This window comes from Quercus lobata, chromosome 4, assembly GCF_001633185.2.
Source record: "Quercus lobata isolate SW786 chromosome 4, ValleyOak3.0 Primary Assembly, whole genome shotgun sequence".
Taxonomy (NCBI): domain Eukaryota; kingdom Viridiplantae; phylum Streptophyta; class Magnoliopsida; order Fagales; family Fagaceae; genus Quercus; species Quercus lobata.
In genome coordinates this window covers 46430565-46449170 of record NC_044907.1, presented here as the reverse complement: position 1 = coordinate 46449170, position 18606 = coordinate 46430565, and the positions used below count along the sequence as shown (strand labels likewise).

Sequence of the window (18606 nt, the reverse complement as noted above, 5' to 3'; positions counted from 1 at the left end):
TGGACACTTCAAACCCCGAGACATTGATTCCCAAGAAAATAAACAAACATCCACAAATGAGGGGAGACACTTCAAACCTCGTGATATTGATTCCCATGATTCAGCCAAAATTGCCCACATCACAAGGGGGGAGACACTTCAAACCCCTACATTTAGAGACCGACAACCCGCTTGAAGCACTGAATAGGTCCACTCAACAAACACTTGCCGAAGAAGATGAAGTCCTCAAGTAACTAGAGAAGACACAAGCCAACATATTCTTATAGGGCTTACTCATGGCCTCATACAAACATCGATAAAACCTAGTGGACTTGCTCAACCAAATCCAAGTCCCAAGAACCACAACCTCCTAAGATTTGAATGCTATGATTGGGTCCATAAATAGGGAACTCACTATTTCCTATTCCAACAAGGATCTAATCAGGAAGGAGAAGCACCACAATGATCCGTTGCATATCACTGTGAATTCCATGGGGAAAATGATACCGATGGTTTTAATAGATGATGGAAGTGCCTTGAATGTCTGTCCTTTGAAGTCTACAAGCTGCCTTCGCCTGAGCATTGAAGACTTTGTGCCTACAGATTAACATGTGAGGGCATACGACAATAGTAGAACAGAAGTCTTGGGAACCATAACATTAGAGCTTACCATCAGACCCATGGTCAAGAAGGTGGACTTTCAGGTCCTTAATATAGCTTCATGCTTTAATATGCTCCTTTGGCAACCATGGATCCATGACACAAAAGCTGTGCCTTCTTCCCTATATCAAAAGGTTCGGTTTCCACATGAAGGGGTTATTGTGACCATCTATAGAGATACTTTGTCTGTGCCTAAACCCGTTTATGGCATTGATTCTAAGAAGGAGCCATTGACCTTGGATGGCTTTGAGATCGAGAAGCTTTGCTTTGAAAAGAGAGAAGAAGAAGAAGTTGAAAAGATCCCAATGGACTTTGCTCCTTATGGTAACAACAATGTCGTAGCAATGATAAGAAGGATGAACTACCTTCCTAGGATGAATCTAGGGAGAGCTGTGAAGAAACCAACCGTTCAAGACTTGGCAATTCCTACTGCCACACCACCTTTTGGGCTAGGCTATAAGCCCACTAATGACGATTTGTTAGAGATGGAAATGAGAAAGATGGCCTGAGCCAAAGCCAAAGCAAAATGACTCCCTTGTCCTCTAAAACCTCTGAAGCCCTACACTCCTACACTGAATGGGAAGTTTGTAAAAGATGGAGAAAGTCAACGTTATTGGGAATTCCCAGAACCAAAATTTGATCCTATAACAAAGAAAATGGTGCCTAGTTTCGAGATGCTACTTGATTGTCACAATAACACTCCAGAATTAAAGAAGGAAGATACAACTTAGGTCCCTACTAATTGGGCTGATCACATGGATCCTTTTGCCATGACTACGCTACCACATAGAAGAAGAAGGATATTGGGAGGCCTACCAGCATACATTGAAGAGCTCGTATGAACTAAGAGCTAATGATGGAGATGAGGAAGGGGGAGCAGCCCTTAGTGATTATGAAGATGGAAGTGAAGACAAGAGTGATAGTAGTAGTGACAACAGCAAAAATGATAATGGACATGGTGATGATGATAGCAGCACCAATGGTGATGACAACAGTAACGGAAGTTATGATAGCCCATGCAACGGAGATGATTGGGGTGAACCCCCTAATGATAGAGAAGATGAAGACGCAGACCTATTCTATGAGGAATATGACAGTGATATGGACTACTATGATTAAGATATTAAAGATGATACTGAAACTAACAGGTGGAGCGATACTAATAGTAATCAATATAGGTTGTTAAATGTGTTAGAGGATGGAAGAGAGGAAAATGCACAAGCCAACCAGATGCATCATAAAGAATATCCCTATGGGCATCTTTCATATTGGAGTGATATCACCAATGTTGGCTCAAGGTTTGGCCCTGGGTATGACAACCATGGAAGAGAGGTTCTAGAATTGGGGTCGTATTATGAGTCAGAACCAAGTACACTAACCTTACATACTGTAGAGGATGGTGACATAGATGCTAGTTTGGCTGCCCTAAACCAAAAACTAATGGTCCACAGTCTCAGAATCATGACACTTGAGAATGCTGAATATAATGAGTAGAGAATGGAAGGAAATGAGCCAGAGCATCTCCCTCAACCCATTGCTAGTTCTTTTATAGATCACCTAATAGTCTTAACCTACAAAAAGAAAGAAAACAGAACTCATTATACAACTTGATAATTTGTACTAGCCAAACAAATAAAATGAGCTCCCTTTAGAAAAGCCAAAAACAATTAACAATTAATTTTTTCTTCTTTCTTGTGAATAACATGGTACAATGATATGACAACAAAATAATGGTGAAATAATTGCTATGTTCCATCAAGTATTGTGTGTAATAAGCCTAACATGTAATGATCAACTGCAAGACTTTTTCACGGTTGGATAATTAAGAAGGGTAAGTCGGCAGAGCTTTTGTTTTCTACATGCTAGAAACCCATAGATAAACAATCTTAGTCTCCACATTAAGAACCAAAAAACGTTTCCAATTTCAAACTTCTAAATTCAAAGAAAGACCATTGAAAGTATTTGTTGATTTCTTTTGTTTGTAATTCGATAGTCGCAATAGAGAAGAGAGAATTTAGACCCTAAATATTTTCTTTAAAAATACTCAAAAGGTGACAACTACAATATTCTTGGCATTACGATTATAATAAATGTTTGTTAGTTATCATAATTATCAAATTTCTTATTTAGAAAAAGAGGATTATGTCTAACTTTTTCGTGCACTGCACGGGTTACTGGCTAGTATATAATAATTGACAAGGATCTGTAAACTAATTGTAGTAATGATGATAAATGTAATAATTGAAAAGGTGAGTTCAGCTTCTCCTATATAGTGTTTTCTTTATTTCCTATTTTACACTGAAGACAGGCATGCTACCTATACTAAATTTGGATAGTTTTCGGAGGTGGTTATTTTTCTAGACTTTTCCCTCCCTCTCTAACGGCAAGTATTCAATTTGCATCAAGGAGAAAATGAGCAGATTTCAGGTAGCTAAGAGCTTGCCATTTAAAGCTAAGAAGTTAGGGTGATATATAGTAGTAATAATCTTATCTTATAGAATAATGGACCAAGAAAAAGTCATGTTATAATCCTTTAGAGTTATTAGCATAATTCAACCATAAAGTTGTTAAAAATTTATCCTTCCATGGTTTCTAAAATTGATTAATTCTTAACTGGACATCAACGGTTTGATTATAACGATAAACTATTAATTAATTAGTGAAGGAGAAGCATGAAAGCTAATAATAGTATAGAAGTTGAAGTGTAAAAAGGAGATTTCTTCGCAACCATGCATAAAATTAGTTAATATCAGTTGGATGGCTTTAATGGTGATGAGGTCAGGTACTGCAGTATAAATAGCTTCAAACCAAATAGGGAAACCATCATACCATACAACAAATTGTTAATAGCAGAGAGATAAAGAACAATAAATGGGAGAGAACTTGAGCATTGTAACAATTTCCTTGCTATTGTTTTTGGCATCCACCAATGCCGTGCAAGTCTTTGACATTAAATCATATGGAGGACAGCCTAATGCCGATATCACCCAGGTATAAATATGTGTAGCGCAGTTAACTATACCTAATTAACATGTAAAGTGGGTTCTAGTTAACTTAACCAGTAAAGTCTTTTAATTTCAAATAAAAGAACTTAGGTTCAATCTATGCTTATACTAAAAACTATTTGGTGTCTTGACCAGATGATAAAACATTAACATGAAAAATGATGGTAATATACTGATTTTGATTTTTCATAATGTGTTTATTAGGCTTTGACGAAAGCTTGGACAGCTGCGTGCGCAGTAGCAGGAAGTAAAGTTATGATTTCAACAGGGACATACAAACTAGGTCTAGTGACTTTGTTAGGTCCATGCAAAGGTGCTATTGAGTTTAACCTTCAGGGTACCCTAGAGGCCCCATCAGACGTTGCCTCCTTCAAGGGTAAAGACTTTTGGGTTACTTTTCAACATATCGACAGTCTCACTGTGTCAGGTGGTGGAGTTTTTGATGGCAAAGGACTAACGGCATGGCAAAAAAATAATTGTGACCAAGAGTCGGACTGCAAAATGCTTCCTACCGTAAGATTTCAATCTTAATAATTAGCATTTAAATTTCCATTATTTTTATGTAGATATATACAGACACTACAACTTTAAGAACTTTAACCATCACGAAATACTAATTCAAGCACTTATTCATCTAATGATGTTAAGGATATTATCAAATTATTAATAATTTGACGTAAGCTTTATATAGTGAGGTGTCACAACTCACCAAAAAGGAAAATTTAAAATATATATATGAGAAAGTCCATATACGGAATATGGACACAACTTTTGAGCCATGACCCTAACTTGTGCAACTGTGTGTAATGGAGAAAAAGTGGTGGTTAAAGGTGAAAGTGATAGCTCACCAATCATACTCACATATAAGATCAATTTGTGACAAATTGTTCAGTCTAGAAAGAATTTTTTATATAATATTGTTGAAGTAGTACCAACAACATTCATTGATATATATTTGTAATTTTTTTTAATATAGTAGTTCGAAGAGGCGTCAGCATTTTGCTATAATATATTTGAATGAAAATATTTTTAGGAGAATATTTAAATGAAACTATGGCGTTCATATTGGATTTTTTGATTTATCTAACTTTTAAACATAAACAGAGTATAAGGTTCGATTTTGTCACAAATTCAATAGTTAGTGACATTCAATCGAAAGACAGCAAATCTTTCCACATAAACGTTTACGGATGTAAGAGCTTAAAAATCCAAGATGTTACCATCACTGCACCCGGAAATAGCCCTAACACCGACGGAATCCACATCGGACATTCATCTAGCATCACCATCACCAATGCCAAAGTTGGAACAGGTGACGATTGCATCTCCATTGGTGATGGAACCCAAGATGTTACTATTAACCAAGTAACTTGTGGGCCTGGCCATGGTATCAGCATTGGAAGTCTTGGAAAGTACCAAAATGAACAACCAGTTTCAGGAATTAGAGTAATTGGCGGCACCCTTAGCAGTACAACGAATGGTGTTAGAATCAAAACATGGCCTGCTTCCACACCTGGAACTGCTTCTGATATACATTTCGAGAATATTGTCATGAACAATGTTGCCAATCCTATCCTTATTGATCAAGGCTACTGCCCAAATGGTCAATGCTCAAGCAAGGTTATTATGAACATCACAAATATATACACTCATTTTGATGTTAAAAGTTAAAAAAAGAAAATCAAATTACAGATACTAATATCAAATTCTTGGGTGGGTTTTTGTTTGTTTGTTTCGCTTTCAGTCTCCCTCGAAAGTTAAGATCAGCAATGTTAGCTTCAAGAACATTAGAGGCACTTCTTCAACAAAGGAAGCTATGAAGCTTATTTGTAGTAGCGGTGTACCATGTCAACAAGTGGTGGTTGCTGACATTGATCTCGCATACAAAGGTGCTGGAGGATCTGCTAGTTCCACCTGTGTTAATGTCAAGCCCGCCGTTTCGGGCAAGCAGAATCCTCCTGCTTGTACCACTAAACAATAATAAAATGTCTCCCAAGCTATTGTAACTAATGCGGAATAAGGAAATACTATTTGCAAATAGGTTATAGGAGTTCTATATTAAGTAGAATTTCATTTACTTCAGTCTATCATGTTCCCTTTTTCTTTATTTAAATGAAATTGTGGAATGTTGGATAGTTATTTTTAGAGTTGTTTGAGTTCAGGCTTTTACTAAAAGCTACTATGATCTGGAGTGCTATTGTAGATAGTATTTGTTCCGTTACTGTAGCTGGGATATTTTGGAATAAAACAAAAATTGTTATTAAACTCTTTGTAAATTTTTTTTATTCTTCACCAAATAAATGCTTGTGTTCATGTCATGGTAACATTCAATTCATCTGCATGCATGTTTTTAATGCCAAATTACCTTGCTCTCATACTTTTCGACAACGGTAAGATGTAAAACTCACAAAACGGGCACCATATATTCAAATTTGTTTCTCTAAATATTGTATATTTTTAATATAGATTTCTATAACAACTAAATTTTAATCACTTTTATTTTTCAAAATATAACACATATTATTGAAGTTGATCATACCACCAACGCAGAAATTAAGGTAGGAAATAAAACCAATTACATAAATATTTTAGTAAACTTACTAAATTTTCTTACTAACGCTCTGTTTGTTTTAGCAATAATGTTTTCTAGAAAATAAGTCATTTTTCAAAAAACCTTTTCCATAAAACTATCTCGTTTTCCTATGTTTGGTAGCAACCTTAAATGAGTTGGAAAATAATCTCATAACTTCCCTTATTTAGCTTGCTGTGAGATAGAGTTGTTTTCCAAAAAAAAATTAGTGGTCTTAAAATAAGTTATGCTTTTTATGTTGACTAAAGATCATTTTCCTATGACTCATTTAGTCTAATACTACCAAACACTAGAAAATAAGAAAAACTATCTTTACACAATATTTTCCATCGAAACAAACAAAGCATAAAATGAAGCAATTTCGGATGATTAATCTACATAATCTAACAAATGATTAACAGCGAAATTAAATGATTTCAAGTACCTAAGTGGTTTGTTGCATTAACTATTGTCTTTTATCAATAATTTTGTAGTTCAATGACATAACATGCTGTCATTTATTAAGGGAATCACGGTTCAAATCCTCCTACTATAAACTATAAAATTATAAAATTAAAACTACTACTTTAAAAAAAAAAAAAAAACCTAAATTAAAAAATTTTCATTCAAAATGACAAATATTTACATTTATGGTTTTTTTTTTTTTTTTTTTTGGCGTTGGTAAAAGATAATTGAGTACGAATTAATCATAACTAATCAATCTAGGCCTGTGCATATGCATAAATTTTACATAAATAAAATTGAAAAATAAGAAAAATATTTTAAGTATAATGGTATCCCCATTGATATAATCTCTTGTACACCCTTTACATTTTAAATAAAATACATTTAATTATGCACCAATTTCTTTTCTTCATGCCTTTTTCTTATTTACTTAATTTATTGATTTATTTCAGATTGTGAGAGATATAATTTTTCTATATATAGGTTATGGTTTTATAATCCCTGCGCATCCTAAGACTCTTATATCAACATGAATTGCAAGTGTTGTAATATATGTGATTCTAATTTTGTACTCGGTCGTAAGTGTAGATTGCAATTCATTTGCCTATGTTAGATTGCCTCCTGTTCAATGTAGCCTTATTTTGGGAATACTAGATTGAGGAAAATTAAGAATGTTATGAGTATACATTTTTATAGGTACTACATTAAAAAGCTTCTAATTTTTCTTTTCTTTTTCTTTTTTTGAGAAACAAAAGCTTCTAATTTCAAGTAATGAATATGAGTCCTAATTTTAAGTAATAAGCTTTGATCATTTAGGTTTATATTATACAAATAACAACTGAAGGGCATGAACAAGGAAAATAATTGGAGTTGAGAAATTCAAAATGCAAACCATTAAAGGAGATCACCAATTTTTGGAAAACTAAATATCAGGAAACCTATTAATCTATTGTGCTTGGTCTCTTACTTTTTCTTTTTTTAATTAAAGTCCAAGTTGTTCAAGTAATAGGAAAGTTGTTACTCTGTTAAAAAAATAAAAAGGAATAGCATAATCTTAACATATATACTTAATTTTATCATCGGATGTATAATAGGAAAGTTGTTACTCTGTTAAACAAATAAAAAGGAATAGCATAATCTTAACATATTAGTTAATATTTTGACATGGAAAGTTAACTTCCATGTCAAAATACTTTTAGACATGGGTTCCTAGGAAAAAGAAACAAGAACAAAGATGAGAACATAAGCACCCAGGGCCTTAGTCCAAGGGAAAACGACAAGATCAAGAAGAAGGGAGATAATAGTAATTTTAGGCCAACCAAAATCTAATACTATATATAATAGCAGAAGCCTTTAAGGAGGTGTTGTCACGTTAGGAAAAAAGGCCACTTAAAATCCCGCCACGTTTACAAGTAAGAAGCGAAAAATTATATTGCTTGACAACTTGACACCGTTTGATGTTCTATGAGTATACAAAAAAAACGGTTAAAATAAAATTAAAAAAAAAAAAGCTTGCAACTAAAAAAACACAAGCGATACAGAGAAAAGGAAGGAGAGAAAAAAAAAGCTTGCGATACAGGGGAGAGACAGAGTTCGTGCGGCCGCCCATCACCATCCCTTGCCAGACTTAGACCACCGGAACCAGCACCGGTAACCTAAAGGTGCATGCAGGAATTGAGATGCGGAGATAGAGAGAACTACCACCGGTAATTTTTTTTCCCTTTCTTTCTTAGATCTAGGTATGAAATATGAATTAGTTTTGAGAATTTTGGTTGGATTGATTTTTATTTAGGTATTTGGGTTACATTTGGTTTGGATTTTAAAAGAGAAGAGAGGCTACGGTGATTTTCTCTTAATGGGATTTCGCCAGAATCATCTGACTGTTGGGAAGACAATACGGTATGTTGGGTTTGGTTTTTGATTTTGCTATTGCTTGCTTTGCTTTGCTTTTATGTTTATTTCAATTAAATCTTCAAATTAGTTGATAAAGCATTGGAAATGATGCATGTCCGATGTTGCTCGTGCAAAGTATTTTATTTAATTTTATTTCTAATTGGTTACCAGGATAAATGAGTGGAAGAGATTAGAAATTTAGATCTTCATAATATGTTCTTTTAGGGGGTCTGTGATCTCTCTTTAGTTCTTTAGATATCACTTGCCCAACTACCTTTGACTATGTTCATAAATTTATATATTTTGTTTGTGTTCATATTTTTGATTGAAAGGTGAATCTTGGGTTTGTGTTTTCCTATCAAATTGAGATAGATCTCTACTTCCTTAGTATTTTTGTACTTTTCTGACAATGGCTCTCCCTCCTCTCATACAAATGGATAGTGAGTAGGCAATTTTTACATTTGAGTATAATACTATTGGATACTTACACTATTGCACATTCTAAGTCTAATAGAAATTCTAACTCTCCCATATACCAATTTTATTGTTTATTTATTTTGTTATTAAACTGTTCATTTTTCTTACAAATAAACAATATTGGATGTGATATTGATAGTTTGCTATTTTAGTAAAGCACTGATTCATGGCTTTCATATGTATGTTGCATTCTAATTATTAGATGAAATCTTAAATAATTGTTGATGCATTTGCATCACTTGGATTGAAGGTTCAGAAAAGGTACATTTTCAAGGTATGACTTCTTTAGGTATATATTTTAAATTTTTGAGAAGATAATCATATTGACAGATTAATAAGGATATATTAGTAAGTGCATCTTTCCATAGAGAATGTATATTGAAAGTTTCAAGGAGGCTGAAAATAATGATATATGAATCATTACAATTCCATTAGTCAAATTGTGTTTACAAATCATTACATTTCCAGGTGTTTAAGAAAATTATGATCTATGTTCAATTGAGATGAAGATTACAAATAAATTGAGCAGCCCATTTTAAAAGGATGGCCAACACATATTTGCTTTTGATAATAATCTCTCCCCCTTTGCAGGTTTAATTTTTTTGTTTGTTGAGAAACCTCCCCCTTTGCAGTTGGTTGGCCAATCATTAATTCTATTAAGGATTGGATTTAGAATGTCAGGTTAGTTGGGTGATAACATGGTTTTAAGTTGCAGAAGTATCTAACAATGATTTATCATATATATTTTGAATTTGAGGTAATGTAACTACTACAAATGCTTAGTCACATAAAAATATTAATAGAGAAAGACAAAAGGATATGTAGTATGTTATTCAGCTGCAGATATGGCTGATAGGGCTGATAGCAAGGCAAGTTATTCTTTTTGGAAAATTTTTAAATGAGCCAAAAGCAACTTCTAAATTGAGTTCTATTTGTAATATTGCACTTTATGTATACACTAATGTTTCTCCTGTAATTATGTGACTCATATGGATTTGTTGTGCTAGGGAAATCATGGTCCAATCCCAATACTTTTTTGCAGTGCATTTGCATCAAGTAGAATTCATGTATGTAATTTCAGCCAATCTGATGTAGATATGGGAATAAGGAAAAAGTATACCACTGATAATATAGCAGTCCTATAGGTAAGTGCTCTGCTTATAATCCTTTTGGAGATTACTTTATGGGGATATTTAGATTTTCTTAAGAATTTTGATTCATGGGAACTGTTTTAGTTAAGGTGGTGATGTCATTGTTACAAAAAGAGGAAAATGAAGTTTATAAGAGGCCTAAATCTGGGATAAAGAAAGGGTATTTCTTTCCCCATTGTTAGGAAGTTTGAATATGCAAAATATTGATAACCTAATAAATTTTTGTTAGTTATGTTGTCACTTTTGTTCATGTCATCAACCTAAAAGGTATAAGGTACTGTGATTGATAAATTAAAGTGCTTCTTAAGAACTTTTTATACATTTATTTTTATCCTACTTAGTTTCTGAAAATATTTTTTTCATCTATTCTTTGTTTGCCAATATCTGTTTCTTTCTAATGGTCAAGGTTTCAGTGAGTTATTTGTTAAAGTTATATATTGTGTTGAATTCTTTTTTATTTTATTTATCATTTGCATCTCTTTTTAAAAAGAAAAGTTTTGCACATCACTTTTTAAAAAAGATAGCATCCTAAGGCCGTGGAAGGTAATTAGAAGAAGCCAATATATATATATATATTTTGGCAGTGTATGCCTAAGTTTTTGTTGGCTTGGTTCCTTATTTCTTTGCCATAGTCAAACATTCTATATATTTGTTTTTGCTTTTTATATTTTTTGTTGGCTTGATGAGCGCAGGGGAAAGTTTCCAAATTTTTATTAAACTTGCAAGATTATGAATACCCACACACCATTTTGATATACAATTCTTTCTCTCTCTCTCTGAATTCAGTTATGCCAGATTATTTTTGTCCAAGATCAGTATTATGCGGAAGCAGCATGTTCATTCGTGTAAGTATCAAATAATTTTAGTCACTGTTTGCTATGTAAGTTTTGTAGTTTTGGGTTGCAGAATTCGTAATTTTGAAAATTGAATACAGTTGCAATTCACCCTATTTGTTTTGGTTATTTGTTGTATTATAAGAACATAATACGTTCACTATGGTGATTTGAAAGCTTTTCCTTGCTTTCAAGAGGTGCTAAATCAAATAAATATAAGACACATTGGTGAGAATCTATGATTCCATTTAGTTTTGGTGAGAATCTGTATCTTCCTAAGAAACATTGTAACATTTGCACAATACCTCTCTTTGCATCTTCCTAAGAAACAGCGTCCATTCAATTTACGCCATCTTTGTTTGTTTGTTTCTCTACTTTGTTTTTTGAAGATATTTTTCTTCCCTTTGTTTGTTTATCTTAATGATACATTTTTCTGTGATTATTGTTTCTCCATAAGATTTTTTAATGTTCCAAACCATAAACTCAGATTGAATGTAGGTCTGCCAATAATGTAGTTATGTTTCCCAATTCGCCTTGAACTAATGTAAATGACTCTGCCGTTTTTGTTATCTTTGGTCCCAAAGTGGTTGATTTGAAAGTGTATAAGCTGGATGAAGAGTGGGGTCGATGGGAGTTGGAAAAAAAACTTGGGTGATTGAACTTTTGTTTTGGGTAATGATTTTTGTTTACTGATTTCGGCTGAAGAGTTTACTGGGTATAAAAGGAATTGCATTTTCTTCAATGATCAAAATGGAACTCATGTTTTCTTTCTAATATCCATCCATCCTGGCTTCTCTCAAATTTGCTTTAGACCTATGTAAGATGGTACACTTACAAAGTTTCTTATTGAGTTAAAATAAAGGAAGACATTATGAAATTGAGAAGTTGATTTTTAACAGCATAATGTGCTTGCGATTTACTTTTTTTGTTATACAGATCAAAAAGAGTGGTGGATTGGGTTCCAATAACTTTCTTTTTGGGGACCTGAATTTGAAGCAAAGAAATAGAAAGAGAATGTGTAATACAGAATTCAATTTAATTTTCAGTTTTTGTTTTCCATCCTACCTGTTCTGTTTTTGAAGAGTGATTGAAATGGTAGAACTTTGAAATCTGAAAGTGTAATGTTTTTTATACAAAGTTGATTATCTCTTAGATTTCAGTTAATATTCCACTCTATCTGCATAATTACTAGGGTTAGATACTTTAAACTTTTATATTAATGGTAGATAATTGTAGATAGTGTATGCAGCAGCCAATGTGGCCGATTGCAGATACTTATTTTTATTGAGAAAGTGATTTATATATAGATACTTTATTAGTCATTATGAAAATGAAATAATGACTAAAAATTTGCTAAAAATTCTGCTACACCAATAAAATATGGACATCTAATCATGGTTAAAGACCATTTTAAAATCTGTCTGTCAATGATCAAATGGAATTTTCAACTTAGTGCTATTTCCCCCATGTTTTTAACATGTGAAAGCAATTAGTTGGATGGTGTGGAATAGTAAATGTGGGTATTGTTAGAGAGAATATGATATTTTGTGTGTTGAATGAATGGTCCAAACTCCATATTTTGGGCAAAATTTCAGGTTGAAGAAGGGACATAAACGTGGTATTAATTAGTAGTGCTTCATAAGTAATAGTTATCTTTAAAGTTTGCAAAATGAACCAATTTGATTGCTATGCCAATCCAGACACTAATGTGTCATGAATTTGGCATATTAGCAACTAAATTCTGGAATTTATGATTAATTCTCTTAGCAACCAAACATTGCAACCTTTTTCTTTTTTTATATTTATATTTTTAAATTATTGAAGGAATATCTTTTAAGGACCTTTCACAACAAACAGATTGAGCATATCTTCCATAAAACCAATTGCTCTATGGACATTTGCAAGATTTCGATAGTTTAAGACTTATTAATTTATTAATCCTTGATAAGGAGGGTATAAAAAAACCTTGAACCAATTAGTTAGAACTTATGAGATTTCAATTAACATTTTCTCTAGATAATGTGTTGATGCTAAGTTATGTCTGTCTTTTAGAAGAACACCTACACATTAACATCATTATCTGAACAACTAACCATCCACCCCTTCCCTATTTTAAGCTGATTGTTTTCTAATTCATAAAATGAACCCGCGCATTGCGCGGGTTAAATACTAGTTAGCATAAAAGAAGAGGAATCAACCGTAGAAGAGGAACAAGAAAAAAGAAAAGTACAAAAAAGAGAAATAGTAGAAGAAAGAAAAGCAAAGAGCAGGGGAGAAAACTGGCAATAATAGAGAGAGTATAGAACTTAGGTCAAGTTCCCAAAAAAATAGTACCCCTTATTTGTAGTATTACTTGGGGGTTGTACTTCAATCCAAGGTGATTCCTGCAAATATATTTCAATATTGTTCCATTTCTTGGACCTACTTGTGCACATATTGGATCCTTAGAACTACCTAATTGGCCGTAGTGGGATCGAGCTCAATTTCCTTCCTCAGTATCTCACAACTCCTCCAACCTTTTAACAGACCCACAAGATTGTATTGGGCTTAGGCTTAAGGAACCTTTTCAAAACAAAAGGTTCCTACAAAATTGAAATGAAAGAAAACAAATGATTGGTGATAATTTTAATTATTAGGAAGGTGTTTGGTGAAGTTGTCTTCAAGTTTGCAAATACAAGAAAAATAAATCTAAATATTTAGAGAGAGAGAGAGAGAGAGAGAGAGAGTTAAGGATGCCCGAATGTCCAAATTCTAAAAATATTTCATAAACCAAAGTTTGAATTATGGGGAATTATAGAACTAATGGTTTGAGCATTGAAACATTTAAGTCCGAATTTTCACCATCAATTAGATAAATATAAGTAATATTTATTTTACGGGTTAGTTACTAGTTTGAAAAATACTCGAATCAATAAAACAAAACCCAAAAAATAATCTCAAAGCACGTTACATTAGCATTCATAACCAAACAGAGAAAAACACTCATATACTTCCAAGTATTACATTATCATGATTAAACATAAGCATTAATAACACATAACTCCTAGTACCTAACCATTCAAAATACTTGACATTGTTCCATAACACAACCATAATACTACTACCTTCCAGGTTTTAATACAAAAACACTGCATCATTCCATAATACATATCCATAATACTTTCTTTTTCTTTTTTCTTTTTTTTTTTAAAAAAAAAAATTAGCGCTAAGGTCTAAAAAGTTACAATGTTGCATCAAGGCCCAAAATGGCACAGAGAATTGAATTCCATAAAAATAAAATACTTGAGCCTGCAATAAAGAAAAAGATGGTAGGCCCAAATCCATTAAGGGTTTTAAGGAGGAACCCAAACCCACGAATGGGCAAGCCTTAGAACTCATGAAACGAAGGGAAGAAGAAAAGCCCAGCCCACCATGGTTAGAAAATCGCTAGGGAGCCCAGTGGTAAGAACTGGGTCGGGATACCTGGGGAATACCAGATGCTCGGGATCCTCGGGATGTGCATCAAAGCCAGGGTTGGATTAAGATAGTTCAAAGGGAGTGCCAAGAAACACAGGGAACGAGAACATATATGTCCTTATCAGCCACCCAATGATGCAAAAAGGAATTAGAAGGCTTGGGAACCAACAATTCATGAATAAAAGGCTGGTACCTCGAGAAACCTAGAAAGAAGAACCGTGAGGAGAAGTGGCTGGGAACCTTTCAACCTAGCAAGAAGAAATCAGCTCACTTGGGAAAAATGACAAAGGGAAAGGCAGCCAAAAGCTGAGTCTAAAAATGTGAAGTTTAGAAGCCTTGATGGAAGAAGGACCAAAGGATAGCTTTCGAAGGACACCCCAGAATGGAAAGTCAGCAAGAGACTTTGGGGAAGAAACACCAAAAGAAGAAAATTATGAGAAATGAGGAAGGGACTGGCCACCAATGTTGCTGGCACCACATTGGTTCTAGTACCTGAAGGAGCAAATGAGGGGGAATCAGTGGTACCCCAAGAACTCTACGATGACACTATAAAAAAGGGAAGTAGTCAACAATGAAAGGCATTCAGCAGCAGTGAATTAGAATAGAATCATTGAGAAAGCTCTGTTAGAATTCAAAAAAAGAAAAAAAAGGAGAGGGAAATATCGCTTGGTATCCTCAAACAGCCATTAGAGAACACGCTCGGATTCAAAGGGTTTCAAACTTTGCAAGTCTTAGAGGCCTGAAGAGCCATCTAAGTCTGTGATTTTTGACCTTATTTGGACCTTGTAACACGTCGTAGTGAGTATAATGTATTACACAATTAAGAAAGTAATGGAATATTTCATATCGTCTTAAGGACCCTTAACATTTTATTTTGTGTCTTTCTTTACCACATTGTCTCCTTACTGTTTCTTGCTGTTCAATGCATATATTTCTTGTTTGCTAGCATGTGTGTGTTGTAGGATTCATGTTCTGTGCACCATCTGGTTTGTAATCAGCCCATTTAGCTATGGTGAACCATGCCCAGTCCTTTAAAACAACAAGTAAAAGGCTCGAGGTCCTTGTTTCTACTTGGGCTTAGGCATTGTCCAAAAAGGACCCACACATTTTGGTGACTCCGTTGGAGATTGGGTAAAGGAGAGGGCAGAAGTAGTCCCTTTGCAGAGCATGGCTCCAAGACCAAGGAACAGCAAAGGTACCAATGTGCCACCTACGGCATCTGAGCCCGTAGTAGAAAATGAAGTGGCCTCCATACAAAGGAACGAAGTACCTCTGGAAGAGCAAGAGGTCGTCTTAGGACAGAGGCATACAAGGCAGGGGCTTGACCCTGTGGCTCGAATGGTAGAAGTGCTGAAAGATTTGTAACAAGAGATCCTCCTTCTCAAAGAGGGCAGGACCCAAGAAATCAGGGATAATGCCCCCCCGTGGACAGGGCATATATGTGGTGCACCACCTTGAGGCCTGGGTCCATCAAGACCTGGGACGAGATGATGGAGAGGTTTTGTGTAAAGTACTATCGAGGTGAAGACAAGATCACCTTCCAAAGCCTTCAAATGGTAAGGCAAAGGCCCCGAGAGGATCCTGTTCAATTCATCAAAAGGTTTGAAGACGTTTCTCTAGACTGCTATGGAGACTATGAAGAAAAAGAGCTCTTGGAAACCTGCATATCCAATATGCTCTTTGATTACAGGCTTAATCTCGAAAATCTATATATAACCCAGTTTGCTTACTACTACAAAGAACTAAGAGGATCGCATTAACCATAAGGACAAAGAGAGTGCTAGTATCCCAAGTCATGACAGCATCAGTAGGAGAAAAAAGGAAGAGACCTGAAGGAAAAATGGTCAAGGAACCACCTGTGATCCCATGTACTACAAAAGAATTGAACCATGTTTTGGATAAATGGATTGGAAGAAAGAAAGACAGAATCCGTTGTTTTGTTGAACTCATAATTATGTCATGCATTCTACTAAGGATTGCTGGACCCTTCGTAGGCCTTTTCACAAGAAACTTAGGAAGGGAACCCCGGAGCTCACTCAAAAGGAACCCGAGGTGAAAAGGAACCCTTTACCTAATCACAAGGGGAACGGAGTGGTGGCTGTGGTGATCTGTGGGAACCCAACAGAAGCATAAGAATCTAAAGGATCTTTTCTTCCGAACACAGTTAGGACCCTTCAGAAAAGCCCTAAATTCAAAACACTATTCAATCAATTGGGATTTGGGCCAGAGGCGAGAGGGATGGCCGTAAAATCTTTCATGAGTGTAGTAGCAGATTCAGGAGTTTTAGAATGTTTCACAGCAGAATCCTATGCCAACCAAGCTTACTTAGAGACAACCAATGTAATAACCTTCACTGCTGAGGACATGAAAGTTGAGTATCTAGACCATCATAGACCTCTTTATTTAATGGTCACCATAAACGGTGTCCAAATTAGAAGAGCATTAGTAGACACAGGGTTATCACTCAACCTCATAGCCTTAAGTACACTAGAGGCCATGGGCCTGACTGACAGGAGGATCCTGGGGGCTCCCATGGAGATAATAGGATTTGGAGGGTTAGCAGAATCAACTAAGGGATATGTGCAGTTGGCTTTAAGGGTAGGCCTAATAGTAGGCCAGACCAGATTTCATGTGATTAACTCAGAGGTTTCTTACCCTATTCTATTGGGACACCCATGGCTCCACAAGCATTGCCTTATTCCCTCCACGTACCACCAATGTGTTAAAGAAAGATTGAATGGGTGGCCTGTAAGGATCCCTGCCAACCCGAACCCTTTCAGCCAAAGAGAAGTGAAATTTATGGAAACAATGTGTTATGAGGAGTTTGAACTGGATGACGAGTGCCCCACGCTGGGGACCCTAGAAGCACCTATCTTGGAAGAAGAAAAAGGAGAGGGGTGCCTATGACCTGAGGAACCTTTTGGATAGAAAGAGGCAAAAGAAAGAGACCAGCTCCTCAGGATCCTGGGAACGCGTGGTAGTACGAGAACTCGGAGGAAGGTTAATTAATCATTTATAAAGGTGCACAGGGCCTGAATGCATCATGCAGGAGGGTCCTGGACCACCGGATTGCATGATGGCTCAAGAAGAAATCTTAAAGGACCTAGTCAAGGAAGCAAAAATCTAGCCCGGGAAGGAATTAAAAGAGATAAAACTGGGGGCTGAGCTGGGATCCCAGAAGCCTGTCCTTATTAGCAGTCAGTTGACAGTACAAGAAAAGGAGCAGTTAATGGCATTACTCAAGAAATACGTGGATGTATTCGCATGGATGTATGATTAGATGCCTGGCATGGATCCACGAATGGTGGTCCATTCTCTCAATGTAGACCCGGGAGTCAAGCCAGTAGTTCAACCAGCCAGGGTCTTTCACATTGATTTAGAAGCTCAAATAACACAGGCAGTCAAGAAGCTGCTAGCAGGTGTTTTTATCAAGCCCATCCAGCACCCCAAATGGCTTTCCAATGTAGGAACCGTGAAGAAATAGAAAGGCCAAATTCGATATTGAGTGAATTTTTGCAATCTAAACAAAGCATGTCCAAAAGATGAGTTCCCCCTGCCTAACGTTGACCTCCGTATGGATTTAACTATGGGAAACTCCATGTTTTCATTTATCGATAGATGTAGTGGGTATAACCAACAATGTATGCACCCCTTTCACCAACAGTAGAACAGAAGTCTTGGGAACCATAACATTAGAGCTTACCATCAGACCGATGGTCAAGAAGGTGGATTTTTAGGTCCTTAATATAGCTTCATGCTTTAATATGCTCCTTAGGCGACCATGGATCCATGTCACAAAAGCTGTGCCTTCTTCCCTATATCAAAAGGTTCGGTTTCCACATGAAGGGGCTACTGTGACCATCTATAGAGATACTTTGTCTGTGCCTAAACCCGTTTATGGCATTGATTCTAAAAAGGAGCCATTGACCTTGGATGGCTTTGAGATCGAGAAGCTTTGCTTTGAAAAGAGAGAAGAAGAAGAAGTTGAAAGGATCCCAATGGACTTTGCTCCTTATGGTAACAACAATGTCGTAGCAATGATAAGAAGGATGAACAACCTTCCTAGGATGAATCTAGGGAGAGCTGTGAAGAAACCAACCGTTCAAGACTTGGCAATT

The 18606-nt window shown here is 35.4% G+C and overlaps 1 protein-coding gene and 1 long non-coding RNA gene across 5 annotated transcripts; both read left to right on the top strand.

The window, feature by feature from the left end:
• Nucleotides 1–3478: 3478 nt before the first annotated feature.
• LOC115987688 (exopolygalacturonase-like) lies at nt 3479–5882 on the top strand. Of its 2 annotated transcripts, XM_031111281.1 has the most exons (5): nt 3479–3630; nt 3849–4157; nt 4749–5264; nt 5389–5637; nt 5682–5882. In XM_031111281.1, the coding sequence occupies exons 1-4, from the start codon at nt 3511–3513 to the stop codon at nt 5623–5625; spliced, it is 1182 nt and encodes a 393-aa protein (XP_030967141.1). In that variant the 5' UTR covers nt 3479–3510; the 3' UTR covers nt 5626–5637; nt 5682–5882. The 2 variants fall into 2 exon arrangements, with proteins under 2 accessions (XP_030967141.1, XP_030967140.1); XM_031111280.1 differs by having other exon boundaries at nt 5389–5882.
• A 2312-nt stretch (nt 5883–8194) lies between these two features.
• Nucleotides 8195–12444, top strand: LOC115983407. 3 transcript variants are annotated; one of them, XR_004090048.1, is made up of 6 exons: nt 8195–8384; nt 8471–8577; nt 9640–9729; nt 10056–10193; nt 10289–11044; nt 11969–12444. It is a non-coding gene; the product is annotated as an uncharacterized LOC115983407 (long non-coding RNA). The 3 variants fall into 3 exon arrangements; XR_004090046.1 differs by having other exon boundaries at nt 10056–11044; nt 11969–12443; XR_004090047.1 differs by lacking the exon at nt 9640–9729 and having other exon boundaries at nt 10056–11044; nt 11969–12442.
• The last annotated feature ends 6162 nt before the right edge of the window (nt 12445–18606 follow it).

What these genes read in the sequence shown, in the direction of transcription:
- LOC115987688 (XM_031111281.1), top strand. Translation starts at nt 3,511, where the DNA reads ATGGGAGAGAACTTGAGCATTGTAACAATTTCCTTGCTATTGTTTTTG. An exon ending in CTAATGCCGATATCACCCAG is followed by an intron (nt 3,631 to 3,848) that starts GTATAAATATGT and finishes TGTGTTTATTAG; the next exon opens with GCTTTGACGAAAGCTTGGAC. An exon ending in ACTGCAAAATGCTTCCTACC is followed by an intron (nt 4,158 to 4,748) that starts GTAAGATTTCAA and finishes AAACATAAACAG; the next exon opens with AGTATAAGGTTCGATTTTGT.